The sequence below is a fragment of the Lampris incognitus genome, chromosome 1, assembly GCF_029633865.1.
Source record: "Lampris incognitus isolate fLamInc1 chromosome 1, fLamInc1.hap2, whole genome shotgun sequence".
NCBI classification, from domain to species: domain Eukaryota; kingdom Metazoa; phylum Chordata; class Actinopteri; order Lampriformes; family Lampridae; genus Lampris; species Lampris incognitus.
The window spans coordinates 79,387,841-79,414,113 of record NC_079211.1 but is presented as its reverse complement, the minus strand read 5'-3'; the positions used below and the strand labels follow the sequence as shown (position 1 = coordinate 79,414,113).

Below are 26,273 nucleotides of genomic sequence, written 5' to 3'. Positions count from 1 at the left end.
GTACTTATTGATGTGGTACTATGTGTTGGTAGAAGCTGCGTTGTACTTATTGATGTAGTACTATGTGTTGGTAGAAGTGGAGATGTACTTATTGATGTAGTACTATGTGTTGGTAGAAGCTGAGTTTTACTTATTGATGTAGTACTATGTGTTGGTAGAAGCTGAGTTGTACTTATTGATATGGTACTATGTGTTGGTAGAAGCTGAGTTGTACTTATGGATGTAGTACTATGTGTTGGTAGAAGTGGAGTTGTACTTATTGATGCAGTACTATGTGCTGGTAGAAGCTGAGTTGTACTTATTGATATGGTACTATGTGTTGGTAGAACCTGAGTTGTACTTATTGATGTAGTACTATGTGTTGGTAGAAGCTGAGTTGTGCTTATTGATGTGGTACTATGTGTTGGTAGAACCTGAGTTGCACTTATTGATGTAGTACTATGTGTTGGTAGAAGCTGAGTTGTGCTTATTGATGTAGTATTATGTGTTGGTAGAAGCTGAGTTGTACTTATTGATGTAGTACTATGTGTTGGTAGAAGCTGAGTTGTACTTATTGATATGGTACTATGTGTTGGTAGAAGCTGAGTTGTACTTATTGATGTAGTACTATGTGTTGGTAGAAGTGGAGTTGTACTTATTGATGTAGTACTATGTGTTGGTAGAAGTGGAGTTGTACTTATTGATGTAGTACAATGTGTTGGTAGAAGCTGAGTTGTACTATGTGTTGGTAGAAGTGGAGTTGTACTTATTGATGTAGTACTATGTGTTGGTAGAAGCTGGGTTGTACTTATTGATATGGTACTATGTGTTGGTAGAAGTGAGGTGTATTTATTGATGTAGTACTATGTGTTGGCAGAAGTGGAGTTGTACTTATTGATGCAGTACTATGTGCTGGTAGAAGTGGAGTTGTACTTATTGATGTAGTACTATGTGTTGGTAGAAGCTGAGTTGTACTTATTGATGTAGTACTATGTGTTGGTAGAGGCTGAGTTGTACTTATTGATGTAGTACTATGTGTTGGTAGACGCTGAGTTGTACTTATTGATGTAGTACTATGTGTTGGTAGAAGCTGAGTTGTACTTATTGATGTAGTACTATGTGTTGGTAGAAGTGAGGTGTATTTATTGATGTAGTACTATGTGTTGGTAGAAGTGGAGTTGTACTTATTGATGCAGTACTATGTGCTGGTAGAAGCTGAGTTGTACTTATTGATATGGTACTACGTGTTGGTAGAAGCTGAGTTGTACTTATTGATGTAGTACTATGTGTTGGTAGAGGCTGAGTTGTACTTATTGATGTAGTACTATGTGTTGGTAGACGCTGAGTTGTACTTATTGATGTAGTACTATGTGTTGGTAGAAGCTGAGTTGTACTTATTGATGTAGTACTATGTGTTGGTAGAAGTGAGGTGTATTTATTGATGTAGTACTATGTGCTGGTAGAAGCTGAGTTGTACTTATTGATATGGTACTATGTGTTGGTAGAAGCTGAGTTGTACTTATTGATGTAGTACTATGTGTTGGTAGAGGCTGAGTTGTACTTATTGATGTAGTACTATGTGTTGGTAGACGCTGAGTTGTACTTATTGATGTAGTACTATGTGTTGTTGAAGGTCTTCTACCAGTTTGTTCTGTCATATCTGCTGGTTAGACACAACACCTTCACTTCGTCTTCACACTCAACACCACCTGCCTTCTTCTTCCTCATCTGGCTGCTGTGATTGAAAACACTATGCACCCTGTCATGTGTCTTGGCCAAGTCCTATCAGACACATCCACACCACACACTACTACAGTCTGCAGGATTTGGAGATTTGAGCATTAGTTATTGTCGTAAATTAAATGCAGCTTTAAGATCAGCCATCATGAAGTAGGTTGAAGGTTAAGGGAAAATTCACCGATTTTCAGCCTTATCTCTGTCTATCTGTGACAGGAATAGCACATGAAAAACACCTGCAGTTGTTCCTGATCGTTTCTGCATCTGCATAAAAAACTACAGCCTAGCAGGGTTTGCAATCCTCTAAACAAAAACAATGCATCCTCATTCTCTCAGCTAAGCTACATTTGCGATGGTAGAAATCACATCCAACGGGCATCAGGGTAGCGGTCTAGTCCGTTGTCTACCAACACAGGGATCGCCAGTTTGAATCCCTGTGTTACCTCCGGCTTGGTCGGGCGTCCCTACAGACACAATTGGCCGTGTCTGTGGGTGGGAAGCCGGATGTGGGTATGTGTCCTGCTCGCTGTACTAGCGCCTCCTCTGGTCGGTGGGGGTGCCTGTTCAGGGGGGAGGGGGGACTGGGAGGTATAGCGTGTCCTCCCACATGCTACGTCCCCCTGGTGAAACGCCTCAATGTCAGGTGAAAAGAAGTGGCTGGTGACTCCACATGTATGGGAGGAGGCATGTGGTAGTCTGCAGCCCTCCCCAGATCGGCAGAGGGGGTGGAGCAGAGACCGGGACGGCTCAAAACAGTGGGGTAATTGGCCAAGTGCAATTCGGGAGAATAAGTGGGTGGGGTCCAAAAAAAAAATCACATCCAACAACACTAGCAAGGAGGATTTTTATCAACAATGATGTAGAAACTAGTGTGCAGCAATGCATTCTGGGACATTTAGGTGCTGTGGGAAAGATGCTGTGAGCAGGAGAACACCACTGTTTCCATCAATACAATACAGTGAGGACTCTGCTTCAATTCCGTACATTAGTCACCAGTACTGATAACATACACAAAACCATCCTTCAAGGTTTTAATGTTATGAACACTATTTTTATGGAAGCTGGGAGGTCATCATGGAGATGATCTCTGACCTGCCCATGTGGTTTTGCTTGTCGAACATCTTCTTTGCTCTGATGTGAACCTGATGACACGGCCTGGGGATATCCTCCGCTATAGAGAAAGAGGGAGAGATAAAGGGAGAGAGGCAGAGAGAGAAAAAGAGAGAGAGGGAGAGAGAGAGAAAGGGAGAGAGGCAGAGAGAGAGAGCGATAAAGGGAGAGAGAGAAAGAGAGAGGGGGAGAAAGAGACAGAGAGAGGGAGAGAGAGAGGGGGAGAAAGAGAGAGAGAGAAAGGGAGAGAGGCAGAGAGAGAGAGAAAGAGAGAGAAAGGGAGAGAGAGAAAGAGAGAGAGCGATAAAGGGAGAGAGAAAGAGAGAGGGGGAGAAAGAGACAGAGAGAGAGAGGGAGAGATAAAGGGAGAGAGAGAGGGGGGGGAAGACAGAGAGGGAGAGATAAAGGGAGAGAGAGAAAGATAGAGAGAAAGGGAGAGGGAACGAGAAAGAAAGAGAGAGAGATAAAGGGAGAGAGAGGGAGAGACAAAGGGAGAGAGGGAGCGAGAAAGAAAGGGAGAGAGAAAGAGAGAGAGGGAGAGGGGGGGGAGAAAGAGACAGAGAGAGGGCGAGAGAAAGAGAGAGAGGGAGAGAGAGGGGGAGAAAGAGACAGAGAGAGGGCGAGAGAAAGAGAGAGAGATAAAGGGAGACAAAGCGAGAGAGGGAGCGAGAAAGAGAGAGAGAGAGAGATAAAGGGAGAGAGGGAGAGAGAGTGAGTGAGTGAGTGAGTGAGTGAGTGAGTGAATGCAAGTGTAAAAGACAGGCAGGCAGTACACGTGTGTATAACTGTGGTAGAGACATACGACCCCACTGTTCATAGTTTAATTATTAGCTTCATTCCAGGCTACATATTTTAATTCATGTTGACTCTATTGGTTATGGCCCTGTGATGGACTGGAGGCCTGTCCAGGGTGTCTCCCCGCCTGCCGCCCAACGAATGCTGGGATAGGCTCCAGCATCCCCACGAGCCTGAGAGCAGGATGGGCAGTTTGGCTGATGGATGGATCGATGGATGTATTGGTTATACCACACCTGAATATTGCACCACGTTTGTTGCATGTTAAATCTTCCTTTCAGGTTAAAATTTGTTTTATTCTTTTTTCCTTTTTTTTTGTGTGGAATTTCCCCCTTTTTCTCCCCAGTTGTATCCAGCCAATTATTCCACTCTTCTGAGCCGTCCCGGTCTCTGCTCCACTCCCTCTGCTGATCCGGGGAGGGCTGCAGACTACCACATGCCTCCTCCCATACATGTGGAGTCACCAGCCACTTCTTTTCACCTGACAGTGAGGAGTTTCACCAGGGGGACGTAGCACATGGGAGGATCACGCTATTCCCCCCAGTTCCCTCTCCCCCCTGAATAGGCGCCCTGACCGACCAGGGGAGGCGCTAGTGCAGCGACCAGGACACATACCCACATCCGACTTCCCACCCACAGACACGGCCAATTGTGTCTGTAGGGACGCCCGACCAAGCCGGAGGTAACACGGGGATTTGAACCGGCAATCCTTGTGCTGGTAGACAACGGAATAGACTGCTACGCTACCCGGACGCCCTTGCTCTCTCTATTCCATCGGTTTTCTTACCAGTCACTCAAAACATATGAAAAATGTATGTGCAGATCTGACTTGTTCTACCTATTGTTAGGCCCGTCCGGGCAGAAGCTAGGTTGCTCTGTCTCTCACTTTTACTGCAGTTCTTCGTGCAGAAACCAACATGTGTAAACCAGTACAACAGACTGGACCTATTCAACATCTGGGAGAAATCGTATGGACTATTTATCCCGCAACATCCTTCCATCCCTGATGAATTACAGACTAACACAGTGTCTGGTCATATACTGCCAAAAGGCAGGACTACCGGATGGTCATATACTGCCGATAGGCAGGACTACAGGATGGGCATATACTGCCAAAAGGCAGGACTATCGGATGGGCATATACTGCCGATAGGCAGGACTACGGGATGGGCATATACTGCCGATAGGCAGGACTACCGGATGGGAATATACTGCCGATAGGCAGGACTACCGGATGGGCATATACTGCCGATAGGGAGGACTACCGGATGGTCATATACTGCCGATAGGTAGGACTACCGGATGGGCATATACTGCTGATAGGTAGGACTACCGGATGAGCATATACTGCCGATAGGTAGGACTACCGGATGGGCATATACTGCCGATTGGCAGGACTACCGGATGAGCATATACTGCCGATAGGCAGGACTACCGGATGGCTTGTTGTATATGCCTTGTTGTTCTCTCTTTTTGCAATGGAACTGAGCAACCATGCTGCACCAAAACAATTACCACCAACATTGTTGTGTGGCAATAATAATAATGAATGAATGAATGAATGAATCTATCTATCTATCTATCTATCTATCTATCTATCTATCTATCTATCTATCTATCTATCTATCTATCTATCTATCTATCTATCTATCAGTGTGCATTTTAACTTTTGGAGTGATTCTGGATTGCTGGTTCATCTAGAATAGAGTATCATCTTTCTTGCTTAACAAGTTGCTATTAGTCTTATTCCAGCTGCTTGAGTATTAGACCTTTTCTCTATACATCTGGTGCTGGTTCCTAGTGGGAACTAGTGGGATCTCATTCTTGCTGTAGCTGCCTTATTCTAGCTGTAGCTTTTTTTTTTTCACCTAGTGTGTCCTTAAATATTTCTTGTTGCCTAGCTGTTTTGACTTAGTTATCCTTTTAGCTTATAAATATATTCCTTGGTAACTGCTGTTTGCAGTTTTAATAGTTTTGTGTGAGGTTTGATAGAGTTTTACAGAAGTGACTAGTTTCTGGGAAATAGGCCTATTTTCAGTGTTTCCTTTGGCCAATTGGGTGTTAAGTGGCCAGGGTTTGGCCTGCACTCCTGGCAGACCATTAGCAATCAGTGTTCTTTAAATCACTGCTGCTACTTGGAAGCATTAGCTTCCACGCATCAGGCAAACAAGCCGAGGGCAAACAGGTCTAGGTTGAACGAATGTTAAAGTGAACAAAGGCAAACACGACTTTTTCAAGCCAAGACTTCGTCAGGCAAGGACTGCTCTTTTTAGATCCAGTCAGTCATCTGTACCTTGTGTACCTAGTATAGACCATGTGTTTCCTTCGCATTCCTGTCATTTCCTCTTCCCGGGGTTAGCATAGACGTTGGGTCACTCCTAGGTGCTGTGACCCTACCAATCTCATCCATCCCACTCTCTCCACTCACGTTGAGCAAGTGGTGATGGGAGGGTTCTGGAATTGCCAGTCTGCGGTGCCGAAAGCTGAGTTTATCTCAGGCTACGCATCCTTGCTCTCCCTCAACTTTCTTGCTCTAACTGAGACCTGGATCATGCCAGAAAACACTACCACACCCGCAGCTCTGTCTGATGTGTACTCTTTTTCTCACACTCCCAGAGCTGGGAGGCGGGGTGGTGGTACTGGCCTGCTAGTCTCCCTGAAATGGAAATACTCTCGTTTCCATTCCACAATTTTCTCCGCCTTCTTTTGAATTTCATGCTGTTACTGTCTCTTATCCAGTCAAACTCACCATTGTGGTTGTGTACCGCCCACCAGGCTCCCTTGGTGAGTTTCTGGAGGAGCTTGAAACACTTGTCTCGCACTTCCCTGTTGATGATTCTGCACTTATCCTTCTCGGTGACTTCAACATCCACACTGACAAGCTAGATCCTCTTCTCTCTTTCCCCTCCTCCTTTGACCTTCACCTCTCACCCTCTCCTCCTACCCACAAGGCCGGCAACCAGCTGGACCTTATCTTTACTAGACACTGTCCTATTTCCAATCTCTCTGTTACTCCCCTCCAGCTCTCTAACCACTATTTCATGTCCTACTCTCTCCCTCTCCTCACCCCCCTCAGCCCCTCCCCCTACCCACATGCTTTCCACCCGTAGATACCTTCGCTCTCTCTCTGCCTCTGATCTTTCTTCGTCTGTCGCCTCTATCCTCCCTACACCTGAATCTTTCTCTCTCCAACCCCCTGACACTGCTAATGATCTTCTTTTCTCTACCCTCTCCTCTTCTCTGGACAATCTCTGTCCCCTCACCACCAGGCCGGCATGCCCAACTCCACCTGCCCCTTGGCTGTCTGACTCAGTACGTACTGACAGATGGAGCCTAAGAGTGGCAGAGCGCAAATGGACAAAAGGCAAACTCCCAGAGGACCTTCTCAACTTCCAATCTCTTCTTTCCACCTTCTCCTCCTCCCTTCCTGCTGCTAAGGCTGCCTTCTATCGCTCTAAAATCCTGTCCTCTGCCTCTAATCCTAAGAAACTCTTTGAAACCTCTACAATTCTTCCACCCCTACCACCTCCTCCTACTTCCTCCTTTCTCCCCGATGACTTTGCTAACTTCTTTGAAAAGAAGGTAAATGACATCAGATCCTCCTTTTCTCACCACCCGGTTAGTGCTGCTTGCACTATCCCACCCTCTGCACCTTTCCTCACCTCTCCACGTCCCACCCTATCCCACCTTGCTCTCCTCTCCCCCGATGAGGTCCTCAACCTCATCACATCCAGTCGCCCCACCACATGCTCTCTTGACCCAGTCCCCTCTCATCTTCTTCAGTCTATAGCGCCTGAACTCCTTCCCTTTCTAACCCACCTCATCAACACCTCCCTCCAGGCAGGATGCTTTCCATCTGTCTTCAAGACTGCTAGAGCAGTGTTTCCCAACCCAGTCCTCAAGAAAAACCTATCCTGCAGATTTTCTTTGCAACCCTGAATAGGTACCTGTTTGTAGTTATTCAACCAATCAGCAATGAATTATATCAGATGTTGCACACCTTGCATAATTAAGTGCTGTGAGATGATTGGTTGAGTAAGTACAAGCAGGGCTACCTATGCAGGGTTACAATGAAAATCTGCAGGATAGGTGTTCCTTGAGGACTGGCTTGGGAAACGCTGTGCTAGAGTCACCCCCCTTCTCAAGAAACCATCACTTAACCCCTCTGACGTCAAAAACTACAGACCGGTTTCCCTTCTAACCTTTCTATCCAAAACCTTAGAACGTGCTGTCTGTAACCAACTTTCTTTGTACCTCCACCAGAACAACCTCCTGGACCCCAACCAGTCTGGGTTCAAGGTGGGTCACTCAACAGAGACGGCCCTCCTTGCAGTGACAGAATCACTGCACTCTGCGAGAGCAAACTCTCTCTCCTCTGTCCTGATACTCCTGGACCTGTCAGCTGCGTTTGACACAGTGAACCACCAGATCCTCCTCTCTACCCTCGAGGGGATGGGTGTCACAGGCTCTGCACTCTCAATGTTTGCATCCTACCTGACGGGTCGACATGGAGGGGATCTGTGTTGGAGCCTCGCAGACTGACTACAGGCATTCCACAGGGTTCGGTTCTGGGTCCTCTCCTTTTCTCCCTGTACACGACATCCCTGGGTTCTGTTATTTGCTCACATGACTTCTCTTACCATTGTTATGTCGATGACCCCCAGCTAATCTTGTCCTTTCCTCCCTCTGACACACAAGTAGAGACACACATTGCTGCGTGCTTGACTGACATCTCAAAGTGGATGGCGACACACCACCTGAAGCTCAATCTGGACAAGACAGAGCTGATGTTCCTCCCGGGGAAAGGTTACCTGCACTGAGACCTGGCCATCACCACTGACAACACCGTGGTGACACCAACTTGGACTGCGAGGAATCTGGGTGTCCTGCTCCTGCAGATTTCTGCTCTATAACATCAGGAGGATTTGCCCGTTCCTCACCGACGAGACGGCACAGGTGCTCATCCAGGCTCTGGTCATCTCCCGGCTGGACTACGGCAACTCCCTCCTTGCTGGCGCCACGACGTCGGCCATCAGACCTCTGGAGCTTGTTCAGAAAGCTGCAGGTCGTCTGGTGTTCAACCGCCCTAAGTTCTCCCACACAACTCCCCTTCTCATGCCCCTACACTGGCTCCCAGTAGCTGCTCGCATCCAGTTTAAGACTCTGGTGCTAGCGTACAGCGCAGTGAAAGGAACAGCTCCTTTCTATGTCCAGGCCATGGTCAAGCCCTACACCCTCGCCCAACCACTTCGCTTTGCTGCCTCGGGACACTTGGTTGCCCCATCGCTCAAAGACCCCTGCTGCCGATCGACCCGGTCACGGCTCTTTTCTGTCCTGGCCCCACAGTGGTGGAATGAACTCCCCACTGATGTCAGGACAGCGGAGTCCTGCCCATCTTTCGGCACAGGTTGAAAATCACCTCTTCAAGAACTACTACCCTGTTACTTGTTCTTAGCACTTATTGTATTCACTCATTTAAAAAACAAAAAAAATCTCTTTCTTGCGCTTTTACTTTAGCACTGGTTTTGCTCTTAGATGGTTATTTAGATGCACTTATGACCTCTGATGACTAGTAGTTCTGATTTTCTACGTGAAATGATGCACTTATTGTAAGTTGCTTTGGATAAAAGCGTCGGCTACATGACTGGAATGTAATGTAATCTGCCTATCTACAGTGCTTTGCAAAAGTATTCAACCCTCTTGACAGTCATCAGTAATTTCTGGATTATAAAGATACTCACACATGTGTTTCTGTATCAGAAATTACTGATGACTGTCAAGGGAGTTGAATGCTTTTGCAAGGCACTCCATCCATCCATCTTCATTATACGTATGTGGTTTGGTTTTACAAATTTCACAGTGAATGCAGTCACTAATCCAAAGTCCTGGAATGTGACAACAGACTGATGCTGATCTTTATTCTGAACACGATTCTGAATCTGATCGAAGTGACAGTTGTAGTTTCATTTGCAGCCTTGTAGTCTTTCCACAGGTACAGCCTGGTTTTCATGTGTACTGTAACTATGATCAGTGCAACTGATGTCTTCTCTGATTTTGTTACTATCATCATTCCTATCCACCCCTGTATGTTTGTTTCGAGTGTTAGAAAAGTGCTATATAAGATTGATTTATTATCATCATCGTCGAAAAACCACCAACTAACTAACTGGTCGGAGAAACTCTTCTTTACCTCTATGCATACTTTGTGCATGTGTGTGTGTGTGTGGTACCGATTCTCTCGAAGAAACGGTGTTGTACTCTCAGCCTCCGGATCTCCACCTCCCGCTCCTTGTACCTCTGAGGGAAGAACAGCTGACTGGCCGAGGAGATGCCCGTCAAAACCAGGAAGTCAGCCACGTTGTCTCTGATTTGCTGGTTCTCCTGATCAGAGCACCGTCCACTCCGCAGAGTGATGCCTGGGGCGAGATGTGGAGGGCAGGGGAAGTAGTCATCCATTTTCAGATCTCATAATAACACCTCATTATCACAGTGATAATCATCTCATTATCTCGTGAGGTAACTACAAGAGTGCACTCAGTAGAGTGCAGATCCCCGCCAGGCGTATCTCCCCTTCTCCGGTGCTTGGACTTGGGAACAAACCAGCCCTTTTTTCGCCTACCGGGAAAAAATACAGAGGTACAGAGGCACGGCCTGCGTACCTCCGCTTCTCCGGCGCTCGGACTTGGGTGAAAAACCAGCTGAGGAGTTGGCACTCAATTGGGGTAAAAACAGGTCTTTCAAAGGTTTTGAATCGCCACACCCACGAGAGGTCCTTGATCATACAGTCATAACTGTGCACAAACTTCATCAGGCTGACAGGCCCAGTAGTATGAGCAGTATGAGAGACTAGCAGTGGATAGACACACACATGGACAGAAAAACTAGTGTTTTTCCTGCCATTGTAAGACTTTTGCCCAGCGCCCAAGTCAACTGAATGGGAAATATGGAAAAAAAAGTTTTTAATCCTCAGCGCTCAACCTAAAAAATAAATAAAAAAAATCTACCCAATAAAAATGTTTGCCTGAGGGCGATCTATTCCATTGCCTACCAACACGGGGATCGCCGGTTCGAATCCCCGTGTTACCTCCGGCTTGGTGGGGTGTCCCTGCAGACACAACTGGCTGTGCCTGCGGATGGGAAGCCGGATGTGGGTATGTGTCCTGGTCGCTGCACTAGCGCCTCCTCTGGTTGGTCAGGGTGCCTTTTCGGGGGGGGCTGGGGGGAATAGCGTGATCCTCCAACGTGCTACGTCCCCCTGGTGAAACACTTCACTGTCAGGTGAAAAGAAGTGGTTGTGACTCCACATGTATGGCAGGAGGCATGTGGTAGTCTGCAGCCCTCCCCGGATCGGCAGAGGTGGTGGAGCGGCGACCGGGATGGCTCAGAAGAGTGGGGTAATTGGCCAGGTACAACTGAGGAGAAAAGGGGGGGGGGTGTTTTGCCTGTCAGTCTGTGGATGTGCAGCCTCCTAGATGGACCCTTGGACAAATGCGACTAAGTCTAATATGTACTTCCACTTTCCAAAAAGAAAAGGTTTGCTATGCGACCATTTTGATCTCACCCTAACCCCGTTTTTATTTTCATAATATAATAAAGCTGAGTGCCATGCCACTGGTCGGATGGCCCATTATTTCGAAACCCCGATAGTCCAAAAAAAATTTCCACTGGATCAAAAGCCCATTTATTCAACAGCCCGTTCATTATCCCAGAACAAATGCCCATTGCTCCAAAAATACACACTCTCTCCCTGCAGTTGTTGGTTCAGTGACTGCTGGCCCTGTCCTGGTGCCAAATCTGTGGGGGCTTTGCCGTTAATAGGCTATCTTTATGGCAGTACACCAAATGACATTTCAAGCAATTTCACTGCTCCAGACAAATTTCCAATCCATCCATCATCCAAACCGCTTATCCTGCTCTCAGGGTCACAAGGATGTTGGAGCCTATCCCAGCAGTCACTGGGCGGCAGGCGGGGAGACACCCTGGACAGGCCGCCAGTCCATCACAGGGCCAACACACAAAAACACACACACACAAACACATTCACATCTAGGGACAATTTAGTACGGCCGATTCACCTGACCTGCACGTCTTTGATTCACCTGACCTACATGTCTTTGATTCACCTGACATACATGTCTTTGATTCACCTGACCTACATGTCTTTGATTCACCTGACCTATACATGTCTTTGATTCACCTGACATACATGTCTTTGATTCACCTGACCTATACATGTCTTTGATTCACCGATCTACGTCTTTGATTCAGCTGACCTACATGTCTTTGATTCACCTGACCTACACGTCTTTGATTCACCTGACCTACATGTCTTTGATTCACCTGACCTACATGTCTTTGATTCAGCTGACCTACACGTCTTTGATTCACCTGACCTACACGTCTTTGATTCACCTGACCTATACGTCTTTGATTCACCTGACCTACATGTCTTTGATTCACCTGACCTACACGTCTTTGATTCACCTGACCTACATGTCTTTGATTCACCCGACCTATACGTCTTTGATTCAGCTGACCTACATGTCTTTGATTCACCTGACCTACATGTCTTTGATTCACCTGACCTACATGTCTTTAATTCACCGACCTACATGTCTTTGATTCACCTAACCTACATGTCTTTGATTCACCTGACCTACATGTCTTTGATTCACCGACCTACATATCTTTGATTCAGCTGACCTACATGTCTTTGATTCACCTGACCTATACATGTCTTTGAGTCACCTGACCTACATGTCTTTGAGTCACCTGACCTACATGTATTTGATTCACCTGACCTACATGTCTTTGATTCAGCTGACCTACACGTCTTTGATTCACCTGACCTACATGTCTTTGATTCACCTGACCTACACGTCTTTGATTCACCTGACCTACACGTCTTTGATTCACCGACCTACATGTCTTTGATTCACCTGACCTACATGTCTTTGATTCAGCTGACCTACACGTCTTTGATTCACCTGACCTACATGTCTTTGATTCACCTGACCTACACGTCTTTGATTCACCTGACCTACACGTCTTTGATTCACCTGACCTACATGTCTTTGATTCACCTCACCTCCTTGTCTTTGATTCACCTGTCCTACATGTCTTTGATTCACCTGACCTACACGTCTTTGATTCACCTGACCTACACGTCTTTGATTCACTTGACCTACACTACCGTTCAAAAGTTTGGGATCACCCAAACAATTTCGTGTTTTCCATGAAAAGTCACACTTATTCACCACCATATGTTGTGAAATGAATAGAAAATAGAGTCAAGACATTGACAAGGTTAGAAATAATGATTTTTATTTGAAATAAGATTTTTTTTACATCAAACTTTGCTTTCGTTAAAGAATCCTCCATTTGCAGCAATTACAGCATTGCAGACCTTTGGCATTCTAGCTGTTAATTTGTTGAGGTAATCTGGAGAAATTGCACCCCACGCTTCCAGAAGCAGCTCCCACAAGTTGGATTGGTTGGATGGGCACTTCTTTGAGCAGATTGAGTTCCTGGAGCATCACATTTGTGGGGTCAATTAAACGCTCAAAATGGCCAGAAAAAGAGGACTTTCATCTGAAACTCGACAGTCTATTCTTGTTCTTAGAAATGGCTATTCCATGCGAGAAATTGCTAAGAAATTGAAGATTTCCTACACCGGTGTGTACTACTCCCTTCAGAGGACAGCACAAACAGGCTCTAACAGGTACTATTTAATGAAGATGCCAGTTGGGGACTTGTGAGGCGTCTGTTTCTCAAACTAGAGACTCTAATGTACTTATCTTCTTGCTCAGTTGTGCAACGCGGCCTCCCACTTCTTTTTCTACTCTGGTTAGAGCCTGTTTGTGCTGTCCTCTGAAGGGAGTAGTACACACCGGTGTAGGAAATCTTCAATTTCTTAGCAATTTCTCGCATGGAATAGCCTTCATTTCTAAGAACAAGAATAGACTGTCGAGTTTCAGATGAAAGTTCTCTTTTTCTGGCCATTTTGAGCGTTTAATTGACCCCACAAATGTGATGCTCCAGAAACTCAATCTGCTCAAAGAAGTGCCCATCCAACCAATCCAACTTGTGGGAGCTGCTTCTGGAAGCGTGGGGTGCAATTTCTCCAGATTACCTCAACAAATTAACAGCTAGAATGCCAAAGGTCTGCAATGCTGTAATTGCTGCAAATGGAGGATTCTTTGACGAAAGCAAAGTTTGATGTAAAAAAAATCTTATTTCAAATACAAATCATTATTTCTAACCTTGTCAATGTCTTGACTCTATTTTCTATTCATTTCACAACATATGGTGGTGAATAAGTGTGACTTTTCATGGAAAACACAAAATTGTTTGGGTGATCCCAAACTTTTGAACGGTAGTGTATATGTCTTTGATTCACTTGACCTATATGTCTTTGATTCACCTGACCTACACGTCTTTGATTCACCTGACCTACATGTCTTTGGACTGTGGGAGGAAACCGGAGCACCCGGAGGAAACCCACACAGACACGGGGAGAACATGCAAACTCCACACAGAGGACGACCCGGGACGACCCCCAAGGTTGGACTACCCTGGGGCTCGAACCCAGGACTGTCTTGCTGTGAGGTGACCGCACTAACCACTGCGGCACACTTTCCCAGTGTCAGAATAAAATCATGAGAGGTTTACCTCAGGTGGTGCAAGCCACCGTTAGCCGAGTCATTAGATGTAGGCTGATGAAAGACTCAGTGGGAACTGTCTTAACAGCCTACAGGCTTTTTGTCATCTTTGCTGTTGTGACAAAATCAAACATGTCTGATATTATCGGGAGTTTTAAGTCTGGGCTGATGCAATGTGTGAGACACAACAGAATGATTTACAACCCTACAGTATCAACAGCCAATGAAATTAACTGGCCGGCTGGTCTATTAAAAACTAATGGGTATCCACACCAAAGGAAAACCAAAAATGATCTGGCATTTTGTAGAGAGCCTCTTTAGTGAAATCGTTATTTATACTACGAAGCAAGATTCAGAAAACCTGCAAGCCCCAAGCAACAAGAGCTGATGTCTGATGGACATGTTGAATCTCCCAGTTTTTCTGCAGAACACACCTACATGTGCACACTGCATCAGCCAACTGCTTCTCCATGAAGTCAGGGTAGATGGATTTGCCCCGAGTTTACAAACTCCAGCTTTGAGAGGCCTTCCATTGTACTTTCCCAAGTAGGAGGTTGGAAAATCTTGACTTTCGGACTTGTCTGGAAGCCCTTCGAGGTTGAACCCCTAATAATAATAATAATAATAATAATAATAATAATAATAATATAATTATAGTATAAAAATAAATAAATATTGAAAATATAAATAAATATAGTAAAAATAATAATACAAATAATAAAAGAATAAAATAATAATAAAGAAAATTAACAATAACAACAGGGTGCTGCAGCACCTTTGGTGCTTGGCAGCCTAATAATAATAATAGTGACTTCAATGGCAAAACACTGTTGCCTTTATCCAGATCCTTTAATTACCAGTCTTGAAACTTTTATTAAAGCTCTCTTTATTTGTATAACCCATGCGTTTCTCAGTTCTTGTGAAAAATGGCCAAATTTATTAGGGTAGTCAGTAAAGTTTTTCAAAAAATACCACATCATGTATTTTGTATTTTTCCTGCTGGGCTCTTGTCAAACAAACATTAAACCTGAGGTTCTCTTAGTCTTCTGGTGTGCTTTCATTGGGTCTCATAGTACCACGTGCATTTAATGCTTCACCTCCTATTCACACAAGTTAGGTGGAAAAGGTAAACTACACTAAGACATTAAGGGACAAACAACTCCAGGGAGTGTGTGCTTTCGGAACAACGGACCTTCGGAGCAGTGGCCCTTTGCTTCCGGGATAACAGGCTGTCGGACAAATGGCCTTTCAGTCAAATGGGACATTTTTCGGAGTATTGGGGTTTCACAATACTGGGCCGTCAGAACAATGGGCAGTCCCCCGCGTCACTCACATCTACTGTTGACTCGGATAGGGCAGTGACAATATACAACACTTCCTGTTTTGACTGCATTTTTTGGATTATCAAAATTCTTTTAATAACTTCTGATCTTCTAATAATTCTGAAAATAAAGACAGAGGTTATTAGTTTTGGTTCATCCAGTGTTCCTCCAGTTCTCCTCTGCTGGGATCAGGAGTGAATTATCTGCTTACTTGTGAAATATGATCGACTTCTCGTTTACTTTCAAGACTCATACCCGAGTACATCATGTTCTGACACTGTCGCTGCCCGATCTAAGTCATCCGTGCCCATAACGGACTCACATCTACGGTAGACTTAGATCAGGCAGCGACGAGAGAGCACCGCTGGTCGAGTGACTAGAGCGTGAATGAAGAGAAGGAGCGGCAGTAGCAGAATAAATGTTTGTTTTAAAGGTTATGAATCACCACAGTAGGTTCTTGATCATACAGTCATAACTGCATACAAAAATATTAGGTTACTAGGTCCAGTAGTATGTGAGATGAGCTGTCGCCTAGGGGGGGTGATTCTGATAATGCTCTATGAGGTCTCATTATCTTCTGATAGTTACCAAAGTCAAACAGACTACAAGCATGTCATAACAGAAGGCTGTGGAAAGTTGTTTTTTTTTTATTTCTGATTTTTCCCTTTTTCTCCCAATTTAGTGGCCAATCGCTCCCTATTCTAATTCAAACACCCACCCTCGTACTGCATGCGTTCGCCAACTGCATCTCTCCGGCCGGCAGTCTGGAAGGAGACGCCTCGCCACTTCCGTGACAAGGCGACTCCAGGCCGAACCACTGCTTTTCCCCCCACACACACAGAGACGCATTCATGTGACGAACACAAGCCGACTCTGCCCCCTCCCGAAGACAGCGCTGCCAATTATTGCTGCTTCATCGAGTCCGGCCATAGTCGGATCTGACGAGACCGGGGCGCGAACCCCGGTCCCCAGTGGGCAACTGCATCGACACAAAGCCGATGCTTAGACCGCTACACCACCGCGGACCCGGCTGTGGAAAGTTTAATGGTAGCCTCAGTGTGGTGACAACAGGAAATGAACCAGGCAAAAATATCAATGATCATCGTGAGCAACCACTGAATGCTGAGCTTGACTTGTTACCTTTCCTCCTGAACTCTTGGAAGCGGCTCAGGTCATATCGGAGCAGCTTTTTGATTTGATCCTGGGACTTGGACAAGACATTGGGAATAAAGTGCTGGAGCTCCAACACCTCCGGCAAGATTTCCCTACAGGAGAAACGAGACAAGCAGACTGAGCCACAGAGACACCAGGCGGCCTTGGCTGATCTCTCCGCTCACACCCAGCGGTAGGGTTGGGTGATATGACGGCATATAGTATACAACGGTAGAAATTTGGCAGCAGTGCACACTCTAAACCAGCTGGCAGCAGTAATGCACCATAACATCGTCTGCCAACCGCCATAAAACTCAAGAAGAAGATGTGAGAGCGACAAGGGAACATGGAGGAGGAGAGTGAAATTGTAATTACAGAGCAGGAGGAAGCATCCCAACCAAGCCAAGATGAGGGAGAAGAACCTGTTACTAAAAGGGGTGCGACTTCTGTCGCGTGGACATGGTTTGGATTTAGAAAATCTGACACCAAACACAAAACTGGTCTTTAGGTTTTAACTTTAAAGTGTTGTCTCACATGAGGCAGTTGTTGGAAGTTCAGAATAAAAGAAGAAAATACTCAAACGTGATGAAGTACGGAATGGTTATTTTACACCATTTCTCAACTGAATGTACAGAACAATTACTGCCTTGTGATATACTATACCATTACCGTGATACAGAATTACATATACCGCGACAGAAGAGTCTGCTATATCAGCAGCACTCACATGACTTCCTGCTGAGTTCCTCGGTCCACTAAGGCCATCTGTCCATCCTGTCCTACATTCCCTTCCTTTCTTCTTTTCCTTGGCCCCCTGTTTTGCTCCTCCACCTCCTTTCTTTCTTCATTCTGTTTTCGTTTAGTCTTTTTACTCTTTTCAGTCTTCTCTGTCTTCGTGAGAGGCGCTGTTTCTGGTGAGGCTGCTGGGAGCAAGACACAAACAAATAAACAAACAAAAACAAACAGACGAAACCAGCTCTCAGATGGAACCTGACTGCTGGACTGAAGTGATAAATGCACATTTCGTAACCATGCATTAAGTCTACAGCTAAAATGAGCTGAAGAGTCATCAAACAGTCATACAGTCAGACCACTGCTCAGTGAGCTGCTGTCCAGATGGTGACCTTTCACCCTGTGATGTCAACAGTTTGTTTTTCAAATATGGTGGCTCTCATTTCTTCTGACCACTGATGCTATTACCATGGAGAGCAGGGGCGCAACGGGGGGGGGGGGGGTGCACAGGGTGCAATGCATACAGGCGCCGCATCAGCGGAGCGCCAAAAGACTACGCAAAAAAATATAATTACAAAATGTAACATGTAACTGTATATTCTAATCCAAAATTCCCATCTAAGCAATTATATTTATAAATATTACACTTTTAAAAACAAATAGGCCTATAACCAGAAATTGTTTACTGTACACTATACTTTTGGCGCCCCCGCTGATGCGGCGCCTGTGTGCATTGCACCCTTTGCACCCCCCCTCGTTGCGCCCCGATGGAGACGACAGCAGAGGATTATGGGATACAACGTGATGCCCGTTTACCTTGTGTTGTTCTGGACTGCTGTTTTTGTGGAACCTTCTTCTCTTTTCTGTCATTTCCTCCCATTGTCTTGCTGTTATTATGGTCTGTCATCTCTTCAGCCTGCCCCATGCGCTGCTTCCTCCTGCTCTCCTTGGTTCCCATGGATACACAGCGATCTTGTTCTGACGTGTCTCCCTCTGTCCAGCTGTCTGTCTCTCTTTTTCTGTCATCTGTCTCCATGGCAAGGTTCTCCTCAGTTGGATGATTCTTCTTCTTCTTTCTTGTCTTCTTTCCTGTCCCATTGGTTTCTAAGGTGACCATTATCAATCTGCCCACCTCCTCCTCCTCCTCCTCTTCTTGCACCACTGTCTGCATGTATTTCTTCTTTCGCTTCTCTTTCTCAACAGTCTCATTCCCTCCATTATCCACCTCCTGTGTCTGCCTGTGTTTCTTCTTTTTCTTCTTCTTTTTCTCACCAGTCTCATTCCCTCCATCCTCCACCTCCTCCTGCTGCTCTCCTCTCCCTCCCTCAAAGCTCTCCTCTCTCCCTTCCTCCTCCTGCCTTTTCTTTTTCTTCTTCTTCCTATTGTGGCAATCTGTCAATCTGACCAGAGGAGAGGGAGATACAGGGAAGTCTCCTGCAAGGAGGCTGGTCTCCTCCTCTTGATTTTTCTTTGGTTTCTTCCTGGGCAAGGCCTCATCCACAGGCTGTGAGGATTCTCGGAGATCCGAGGCCAGACTCTCCATCCTCCTCCTCTTCTTTTCCTTCCTTGGACGGGTGTCTACATCACACAGAGCAGGAGGCTTCATGACAAATGGATGGACTTCCAACAGCACTGGAGAAAGACGGGAAACAGTAAAGGTGTTACTGCCCTGCATCTGACGGGACAACTGAGCTGGAGCACACGCTTAGATAAATTCATATATGATAATCTCAATGACATGGAGGACGGTTCTGCCCCAAAAGGAAATTGCAGCTCGGAGAGGCTGTCAAAATCAAATATCCCAACAATTGTGACAGAGTGCCTGGATACTGATAATGTGATAACATGTTGTGGATGACTACTGGTGCTTTCTTTAGATAGTCACATAGCAGAAAATGTTGATGAATGATCATTTATAATGTGGACATGATGACCAAGCAGGTAGAGACCGTCACTGTTCATTTATAAAGACACTTTAATTTGTCTTTGTAGTTTTCTTACAATGAGATTTGTCCTCTGCATGTAACCATCATATTGTATAGCAGCAGGGGGCAGCTGCAGCGTAGCACCTGGGGACCAACTCCAGTTCTTCTTTCCACTGCCTTGCTCAGGGGCACAGGCAGGAGTATTAACCCTAACATGCATGTCTTTTTGATGGTGGGAGGAAACCGGAGCACCCGGAGGAAACCCACACAGACACGGGGAGAAGATGCAAACTCCACACAGAAAGGACCTGGGACGGCCTGGGGTTCGAACCCAGGACCTTCTTGCTGTGAGGCAACAATGCTAACCACTGGGTCACCGCGCCACCCCATTCATTGTTCATTTCACTAAAACGGTCGAATAAGTTCCGAAAATTGTCACACTTTACTGAAATGCAGCCTTTAAGGCCATGGAATGACAACATTTAAGTTATATCACCAGAACCACAATCCAACAACACGTCTAGTCTTAATGACAGTACAATTAATTAACAAACCCTCCATGTCACTGTGACGATGTCTTGATGCATGCTCAATAATCCAGGTAAGAAAACTGAAGAAGGTTGAATCAGTTCATCTGGACACAACGTTTATTGTATCCAGGTGAACTGTGTGAGACATTCTTGTGTAAGAAGTGGGGTTGTTGTGAAGCGTCTGGCGTGTTGGTGTAGTGTTGTGTGTGAGACATTGTTGTGTAAGAAGTGGGGTTGTTGTGAAGCGTCTGGCGTGTTGGTGTAGTGTTGTGTGTGTGACATTCTTGTGTAAGAAGTGGGGTTGTTGTGAAGCGTCTGGCGTGTTGCTGTAGTGTTGTGTGTGAGACATTCTTGTGTAGGAAGTGGGGTTGTTGTGAAGCGTCTAGTGTGTTGGTGTAGTGTTGTGTGTGTGACGTTCTTGTGTAAGAAGTGGGGTTGTCGTGAAGCGTCTAGTGTGTTGGTGTAGTGTTGTGTGTGAGATATTGTTGTGTAAGAAGTGCGGTTGTTGTGAAGCGTCTAGTGTGTTGGTGTAGTGTTGTGTGTGAGACATTCTTGTGTAAGAAGTGGGGTTGTTGTGAAGCATCTAGTGTGTTGGTGTAATGTTGTGTGTGAGACATTGTTGTGTAGGAAGTGGGGTTGTTGTGAAGCGTCTAGCGTGTGAGACATTGTTGTGTAGGAAGTGGGGTTGTTGTGAAGCGTCTACCGTGTTGGTGTAGTGTTGTGTGTGAGACATTGTTGTGTAGGAAGTGGGGTTGTTGTGAAGCGTCTAGCGTGTTGGTGTAGTGTTGTGTGTGAGACATTGTTGTGTAGGAAGGGGTTGTTGTGAAGCGTCTAGTGTGTTGGTGTGGTGTTGTGTGCGTGACATTGTTGTGTAAGAAGTGGGGTTGTTGTGAAGCGTCTAGCGTGTTGGTGTAGTGTTGTGTGTGTGACATTGTTGTGTAGGAAGTGGGGTTGTTGTGAAGCGTCTAGTGTGTTGGTGTAGTGTTGTGTGTGTGACATTCTTGTGTAGGAAGTGGGGTTGTTGTGAAGCGTCTAGTGTGTTGGTGTAGTGTTGTGTGTGAGACATTGTTGTGTAGGAAGGGGTTGTTTTGAAGCGTCTAGTGTGTTAGTGTAGTGTTGTGTGTGTGATATTGTTGTGTAGGAAGTGGGGTTGTTGTGAAGCGTCTAGTGTGTTAGTGTAGTGTTGTGTGTGAGACTGTGTAGGAAGTGGGGTTGTTGTGAAGCGTCTGGCGTGTTGGTGTAGTGTTGTGTGTGTGACATTGTTGTGTAAGAAGTGGGGTTGTTGTGAAGCGTCTGGTGTGTTGGTGTAGTGTTGTGTGTGTGAGACATTCTTGTGTAGGAAGTGGGGTTGTTGTGAAGCGTCTAGCGTGTTGGTGTAATGTTGTGTGTCTGTCACGTCTCACTCTCAACCTTCACCGCTGGCTAGCAGAAATGCCAACAGGAGAGCAGGGCACGTAAGTCTCTCCCTGCCAGTACATAGCCTCTCCAACAGCAAGCCCTATGTAGCGCCTCCTCGTGGCGACACACGGTAACTGGGTACACCTCGGACCCTGGCTGAACCACGAGGGGCTCGGAGGAGGTCTGGCCCCAACACGTGCGGTACGCAGGCCCACCGGTGTGTGGCTATTCCCTGATGCCCTCGACCCACCCCCAGCGACGGGTCAAATAGTGCCACCTAGCGGATACCCCTGGAGAGGACTAGGCTACGGGAGTACGTCCCATAGCCGCAACATCAACGTCCACAGTGCTGCTGTTTTGTGTTTTCTTGCCCTTTTGTGTGTTTCTGTGGGACAGTCCTGCTGGCGTCGTGCGTGGTTTCCGCTTCCGCCTCTCGTAACCCCCCCTCCCCTCCACCCCCGTGTGTTGTGTTGATCCGTTGTCTTGTTTCACCCCGCTTATTGTAAAGCCACTTGGCGTGTTAGAGGAGCGCCATATGAGATTAATGTATTATTATTGACCGTCTTCGTGAGTGTGATGGATGGTTTCCCTGCCGAGAAGTCCAAACCCGGCCTATGTGAACACCCACCAGGCCCCACACACACACACACACACACACACACACACACACACACACACACACACACACACACACACACACACAGCTTCCCGGCGCGCCGTTAAGACGATGCCGGTTTACACTCGCCCGAGCCCAGCACGACATTCACTCCACGTCCGCAGTCCGCATGTACCGGTCAGATATTTAGTTTAGACAGGCGAAACCAACCCGTGGCTTTCAGCTCTTATGATCAGATGTGCTTTAATGATATAGTCAAGTCTACTTACTTCACTTCAGGGTTCTTGTGGGAAACTGTGTCGGAGAAAGCGCGTTGTCAAAACTCGGCTGCTACTTCCTGAGTGTAGCTGCGCATGCGCAGCCTTGCTAGTCGTACGAATACCACCGCCTGCAGGTGACTGTGGGAAATGAGGCAATGAGAGTGGTTGCGTTGTTTTATCAGCGTCGCTTTACAGAAAAACAATATTCCTTTTACACGTATTCAGGATTTATCTTATTTTCCTTTCGAGTCGGGAAGCTGTGAGTTTAAAAGTAACAACTCTTGGGAATATCTGGGGAGATTGTTTTTCTCCTCGCATGTTTCGCGTCCTGTTCCCATAGCGACGAAGACGGGAGAGCTGTCTGTTGTGTGAGTAGTTCAGTCTTCTTCTTTTCTCTCTCTTTTCTTTGTTGTTGAATGAAACGTTCCAGGTGAGATTGTCCCGGACACAGCGCCAAACAGCCGAAGAAGCCACGCCGGAGACATGACGGATGTTTAGTGGCGCGTTCAGCGCTCCTGCGGAGCTGAAGCTCGGCGGTCCGTCACTCTGACAAGTACAATGACGAATGACCCGCTGATTTCACTACACTACTACTACTACTACTGCTACTACTGCTACTACTACTACTACTACTGCTACTACTACTACTGCTACTACTACTGCTACTACTCCTACTATTACTACTACTCAACTACTGCTACTACTACTGCTACTATTACTACTACTACTACTAATATTATTACTGCTACTACTACTATTATTACTGCTACTACTACTACTCAACTGCTACTACTACTATTACTACTATTACTGCTACTACTACTACTACTTCTTCCCCTATTACTACTACTACTACTTCTACTATTACTACTACTACTACTTCTACTATTAGTACTACTACTACTACTTCTACTATTACTACTACAATTACTACTACTACATCTACTATTACTACTACTACTATTACTGCTACTACTACTACTACTACTACTACTCAACTGCTACTACTACCACTACTATAACTGTAGCGACGGGGAGGGCGGTCGCTGGACTATCGGCAATTCTGCGCTGGGGGAGCGCAAGGGATTCTGGGACTGTTAGCGTTCAAGCGGTTGTTTCAGTGATACTGTGTTTGTGTTTGGTTATTGTTGTTGTGTTGTTGGGGGGTTCGACTCGGACTGGGTAGACGGCCGTTACTGACTGACTGAAGCGCCGTGTCCTTCATGGTGACCCCGTAGGGGGAAGCCGTTGCTTGGGGGTACAACAATACAGCGCTCCTGGGGCCGTGGGGTGTATGGGGCAGCAGCCGCCATTCTAACGAGATCCCTGCCTCTTGCCTCCTTATTTCCCGCCAGCTCGCCACAATACTCTGACAAGTAGCTAGTCTGTAATTGTGCGGCACTGTTCTAGTCTTTTCCAGCGTCATGGTAACGGTTGAGGACTGCAAAATTTGAATTTATCATCTGTAATCCAGTTTTACCTCTCTTTTCTCCTCTCCACCCCCACCTTCATCACCACTGTCACCTTCATCTTCAGAGATGACGTCCCCTGGTGTAGGCGTGGTTAGAGATCCGACGCTGACCAATCCACGGCCCGTCAGGGTAACTACAGCATGATTTGCCTCCTCTTTTTAACTTACGGTTGTTTCCATTGTATGTGCTGGGACCCTAATTGGGGTCACGCGAAGACTAAAACGGGTCCCCAAATCATTCTGGAGAAATTAACATGTATACACATAAACAAACAAAACCCCTCATTGAGCCTGACAGTACAAAACCACATCGGAATCACACAGAAATACAGATAGAATAGTTGCACATGTTGTCACAAGCCGAAAAGAAGACGTCGGCGTTAAAGGTTCATGGCTGTATTGTTGTGTTGTGTTCCGTCTGTAACCCCGGAGTTCAACACGAGCTGTATTCTCATTCAGTGTCCTGGGCGAAGGTAAACCACCCGGCTCACAATCGGGTTCCCTCGACTTCTTTGTTGTGTCTCCGACTCCGCCCACTCTCTCTCTCTCTCTCTCTCTCTCTCTCTCTCTCTCTCTCTCTCTCTCTCTCTCTCTCTCTCTCGTTCACGTGTCCTTCACTTACATTTTTTTGTTTATTTTTTTATTTTTTTATTGACACATAAAAAAACATAAGCCTTATAACACATCACAATATTGCAACCATCAAAACAAACGTTGACAGAACACACAAACAAAACAAAACAAATAGGGGGGATCTACAAAGGTACCTACACAAGTTTATTAATTTCTAAATCCCTGGGCAAAGAAGCAAAAGGCTTAAACCATGGGGACACAAATCAAAACAACAATAAACGAGATATATCCCCATAACTCTTTCTTGCCATTTTGTTAGAATATTTTCTTTTAAGAGATGAGAAAAATCATTTGAAATCATTTATGAACCAAACCAAAGGAGGCTTACTGTTTCTTCATTTACTACAATGAATATGATATTTACCCATAAGAATAACGATATTAATAATATCAGAAATAGGTGAGTTTAGGTTATCCATGTAAAACAAAATACGAGAAATGTCAAAGAAAGGAATGTCGTTTACCTTAAATGATATCCAATTCTTTAAATCGACCCAAAATCTTTTAGACACGGGGCAATAGAAGAACATGTGCTCTAAAGTTTCATCTGTTGCATTACAACATGTACAGGGATCCACTTCAAACCTTTACTTAAGAAAATCTGCAACTGGGTAGACCTTATGAATTATTTTAAAGTGGGTTTCCTTTACCTTTGGGGAAATGGGCCATTTAATAAATTTAGAATGTGCATTTGTCACCACTAGTGATTGTTCTGGCCTATTTGTCAACCCTGTGACACGGTTCACAGCATCCCCAAAATACACACACACACAAACAGGGCAGGTAGGTATAACAGCACTAACGTTATTCACAATATTTCATTTCATACCTTTAACAATTCATAAAACACTACTTCAGAATGCTACACCTGACAAATGTATAACACAGCAGTGTAAGGAAGCCCTTCCCGCACCCCTAGCTAAATAGCTCCCTGCTGCCTACTCGTCAGCCCTAATGAGCCCCCCACTGCCCGGACCCCACACTCCAAGAACATACAGGTATAAAGTCAAGTCAGGTGAAGGTTACTTTTGCTATTGCACCCCAAACATTAGCAAACCACCACATACACATGGAAACCAACCGGGTCAACTAACTCCCCCTCTAACCAGGGAACACTCCACTCTAGTCACCTCCGACGCAGGGAGCACTCGCATAATCCCACAGTAAACCTGAGTGCACTAGGGTACTTGGAAGGCTTAAGGCCCGGGCCGCTGCAGCGCCTACTCCACCACTGAGCTCGGCCGGCAGAGGCTACCTATCTAGTAGGCTATTGGGCGCCAGCTCACCTCAAATGAATGTCTCTCCTTTCCTGGGTGAAACGTTTGGTTCCCTGTGCGACAAGGTCCCTCCGACTCCCCGCGGCGCACTCTGTTGACTGGCCCGTAGGCTATACTGTGGGCCCGATTCGGGGACGGGTCTCTCCGGCGTTATCCAGGCGGTCGGCGGAGGAAGACAGAAACAAAACACAATTCAGCCACTGGTTCCAGCTACAACAGAGGGTTCCAGGCTAGCCGTACGATTCTCCCGGCGTCAGATCAACCATAGACAAGGATAGGCAAACTTATCTTGAAGGAGGGGGGGACAAATCCCTATCCCTCCGCTGATGCTTCCAGGCCTCCGGTGGACTCGGCTCCATGGCTGCTGCCGTCCGGTTCACGTTCTGATTAACGGGGGGACCCGAAAAGCCTCCCCTCGAAGCCATCTGCCGGAGCTACAAGTGGTTCGGCGGCGGCCGAGACTTCCACGGTTCGGCTCCGAGGACGACTTCCGAGTGACACTGGCGGAAAGTTTAGATCGGGTCAGCCCCCGCGTCTGACAGGCACGCTCACTGTCAACAAAAAGCTAGCTAGCGTTAGCTTGTTAGCTAGCAGTCCCAAGTTTCCGGGGTTTCGCCACCGCAGAACAAGAGGCCGTGTTTCTCTTCTCGCTTCTGTATGAGCGGCGCCTGTTGT

General features: G+C 46.1%; 2 protein-coding genes across 3 annotated transcripts in view; one reads left to right on the top strand and one right to left on the bottom strand.

Moving 5' to 3' along the window:
- LOC130114893 (transcription termination factor 1-like) overlaps positions 1 to 22,290 on the bottom strand; it is a 36,220-nt gene extending 13,930 nt beyond the window's left edge. The window contains exons 1-6 of one of the 2 annotated variants that reach the window (XM_056282749.1): positions 22,227 to 22,290; positions 18,305 to 19,120; positions 17,484 to 17,679; positions 16,745 to 16,869; positions 9,852 to 10,037; positions 2,809 to 2,887 (exon numbers count right to left, since the gene is read on the bottom strand). In XM_056282749.1, the coding sequence (XP_056138724.1) occupies positions 2,809 to 2,887; positions 9,852 to 10,037; positions 16,745 to 16,869; positions 17,484 to 17,679; positions 18,305 to 19,120; position 22,227 (1,403 nt within the window). In that variant the 5' untranslated portion in view covers positions 22,228 to 22,290. The remainder of the gene's footprint in view (positions 1 to 2,808; positions 2,888 to 9,851; positions 10,038 to 16,744; positions 16,870 to 17,483; positions 17,680 to 18,304; positions 19,121 to 22,226) is intronic. The other variant, XM_056282750.1, reaches the window with a different exon arrangement.
- cfap77 (cilia and flagella associated protein 77) overlaps positions 22,286 to 26,273 on the top strand; it is a 30,808-nt gene continuing 26,820 nt past the window's right edge. The window contains exons 1-2 of the mRNA XM_056282751.1: positions 22,286 to 22,585; positions 23,754 to 23,818. Coding sequence (XP_056138726.1) covers positions 23,756 to 23,818 — 63 coding nt within the window. The 5' untranslated portion in view covers positions 22,286 to 22,585; positions 23,754 to 23,755. The remainder of the gene's footprint in view (positions 22,586 to 23,753; positions 23,819 to 26,273) is intronic.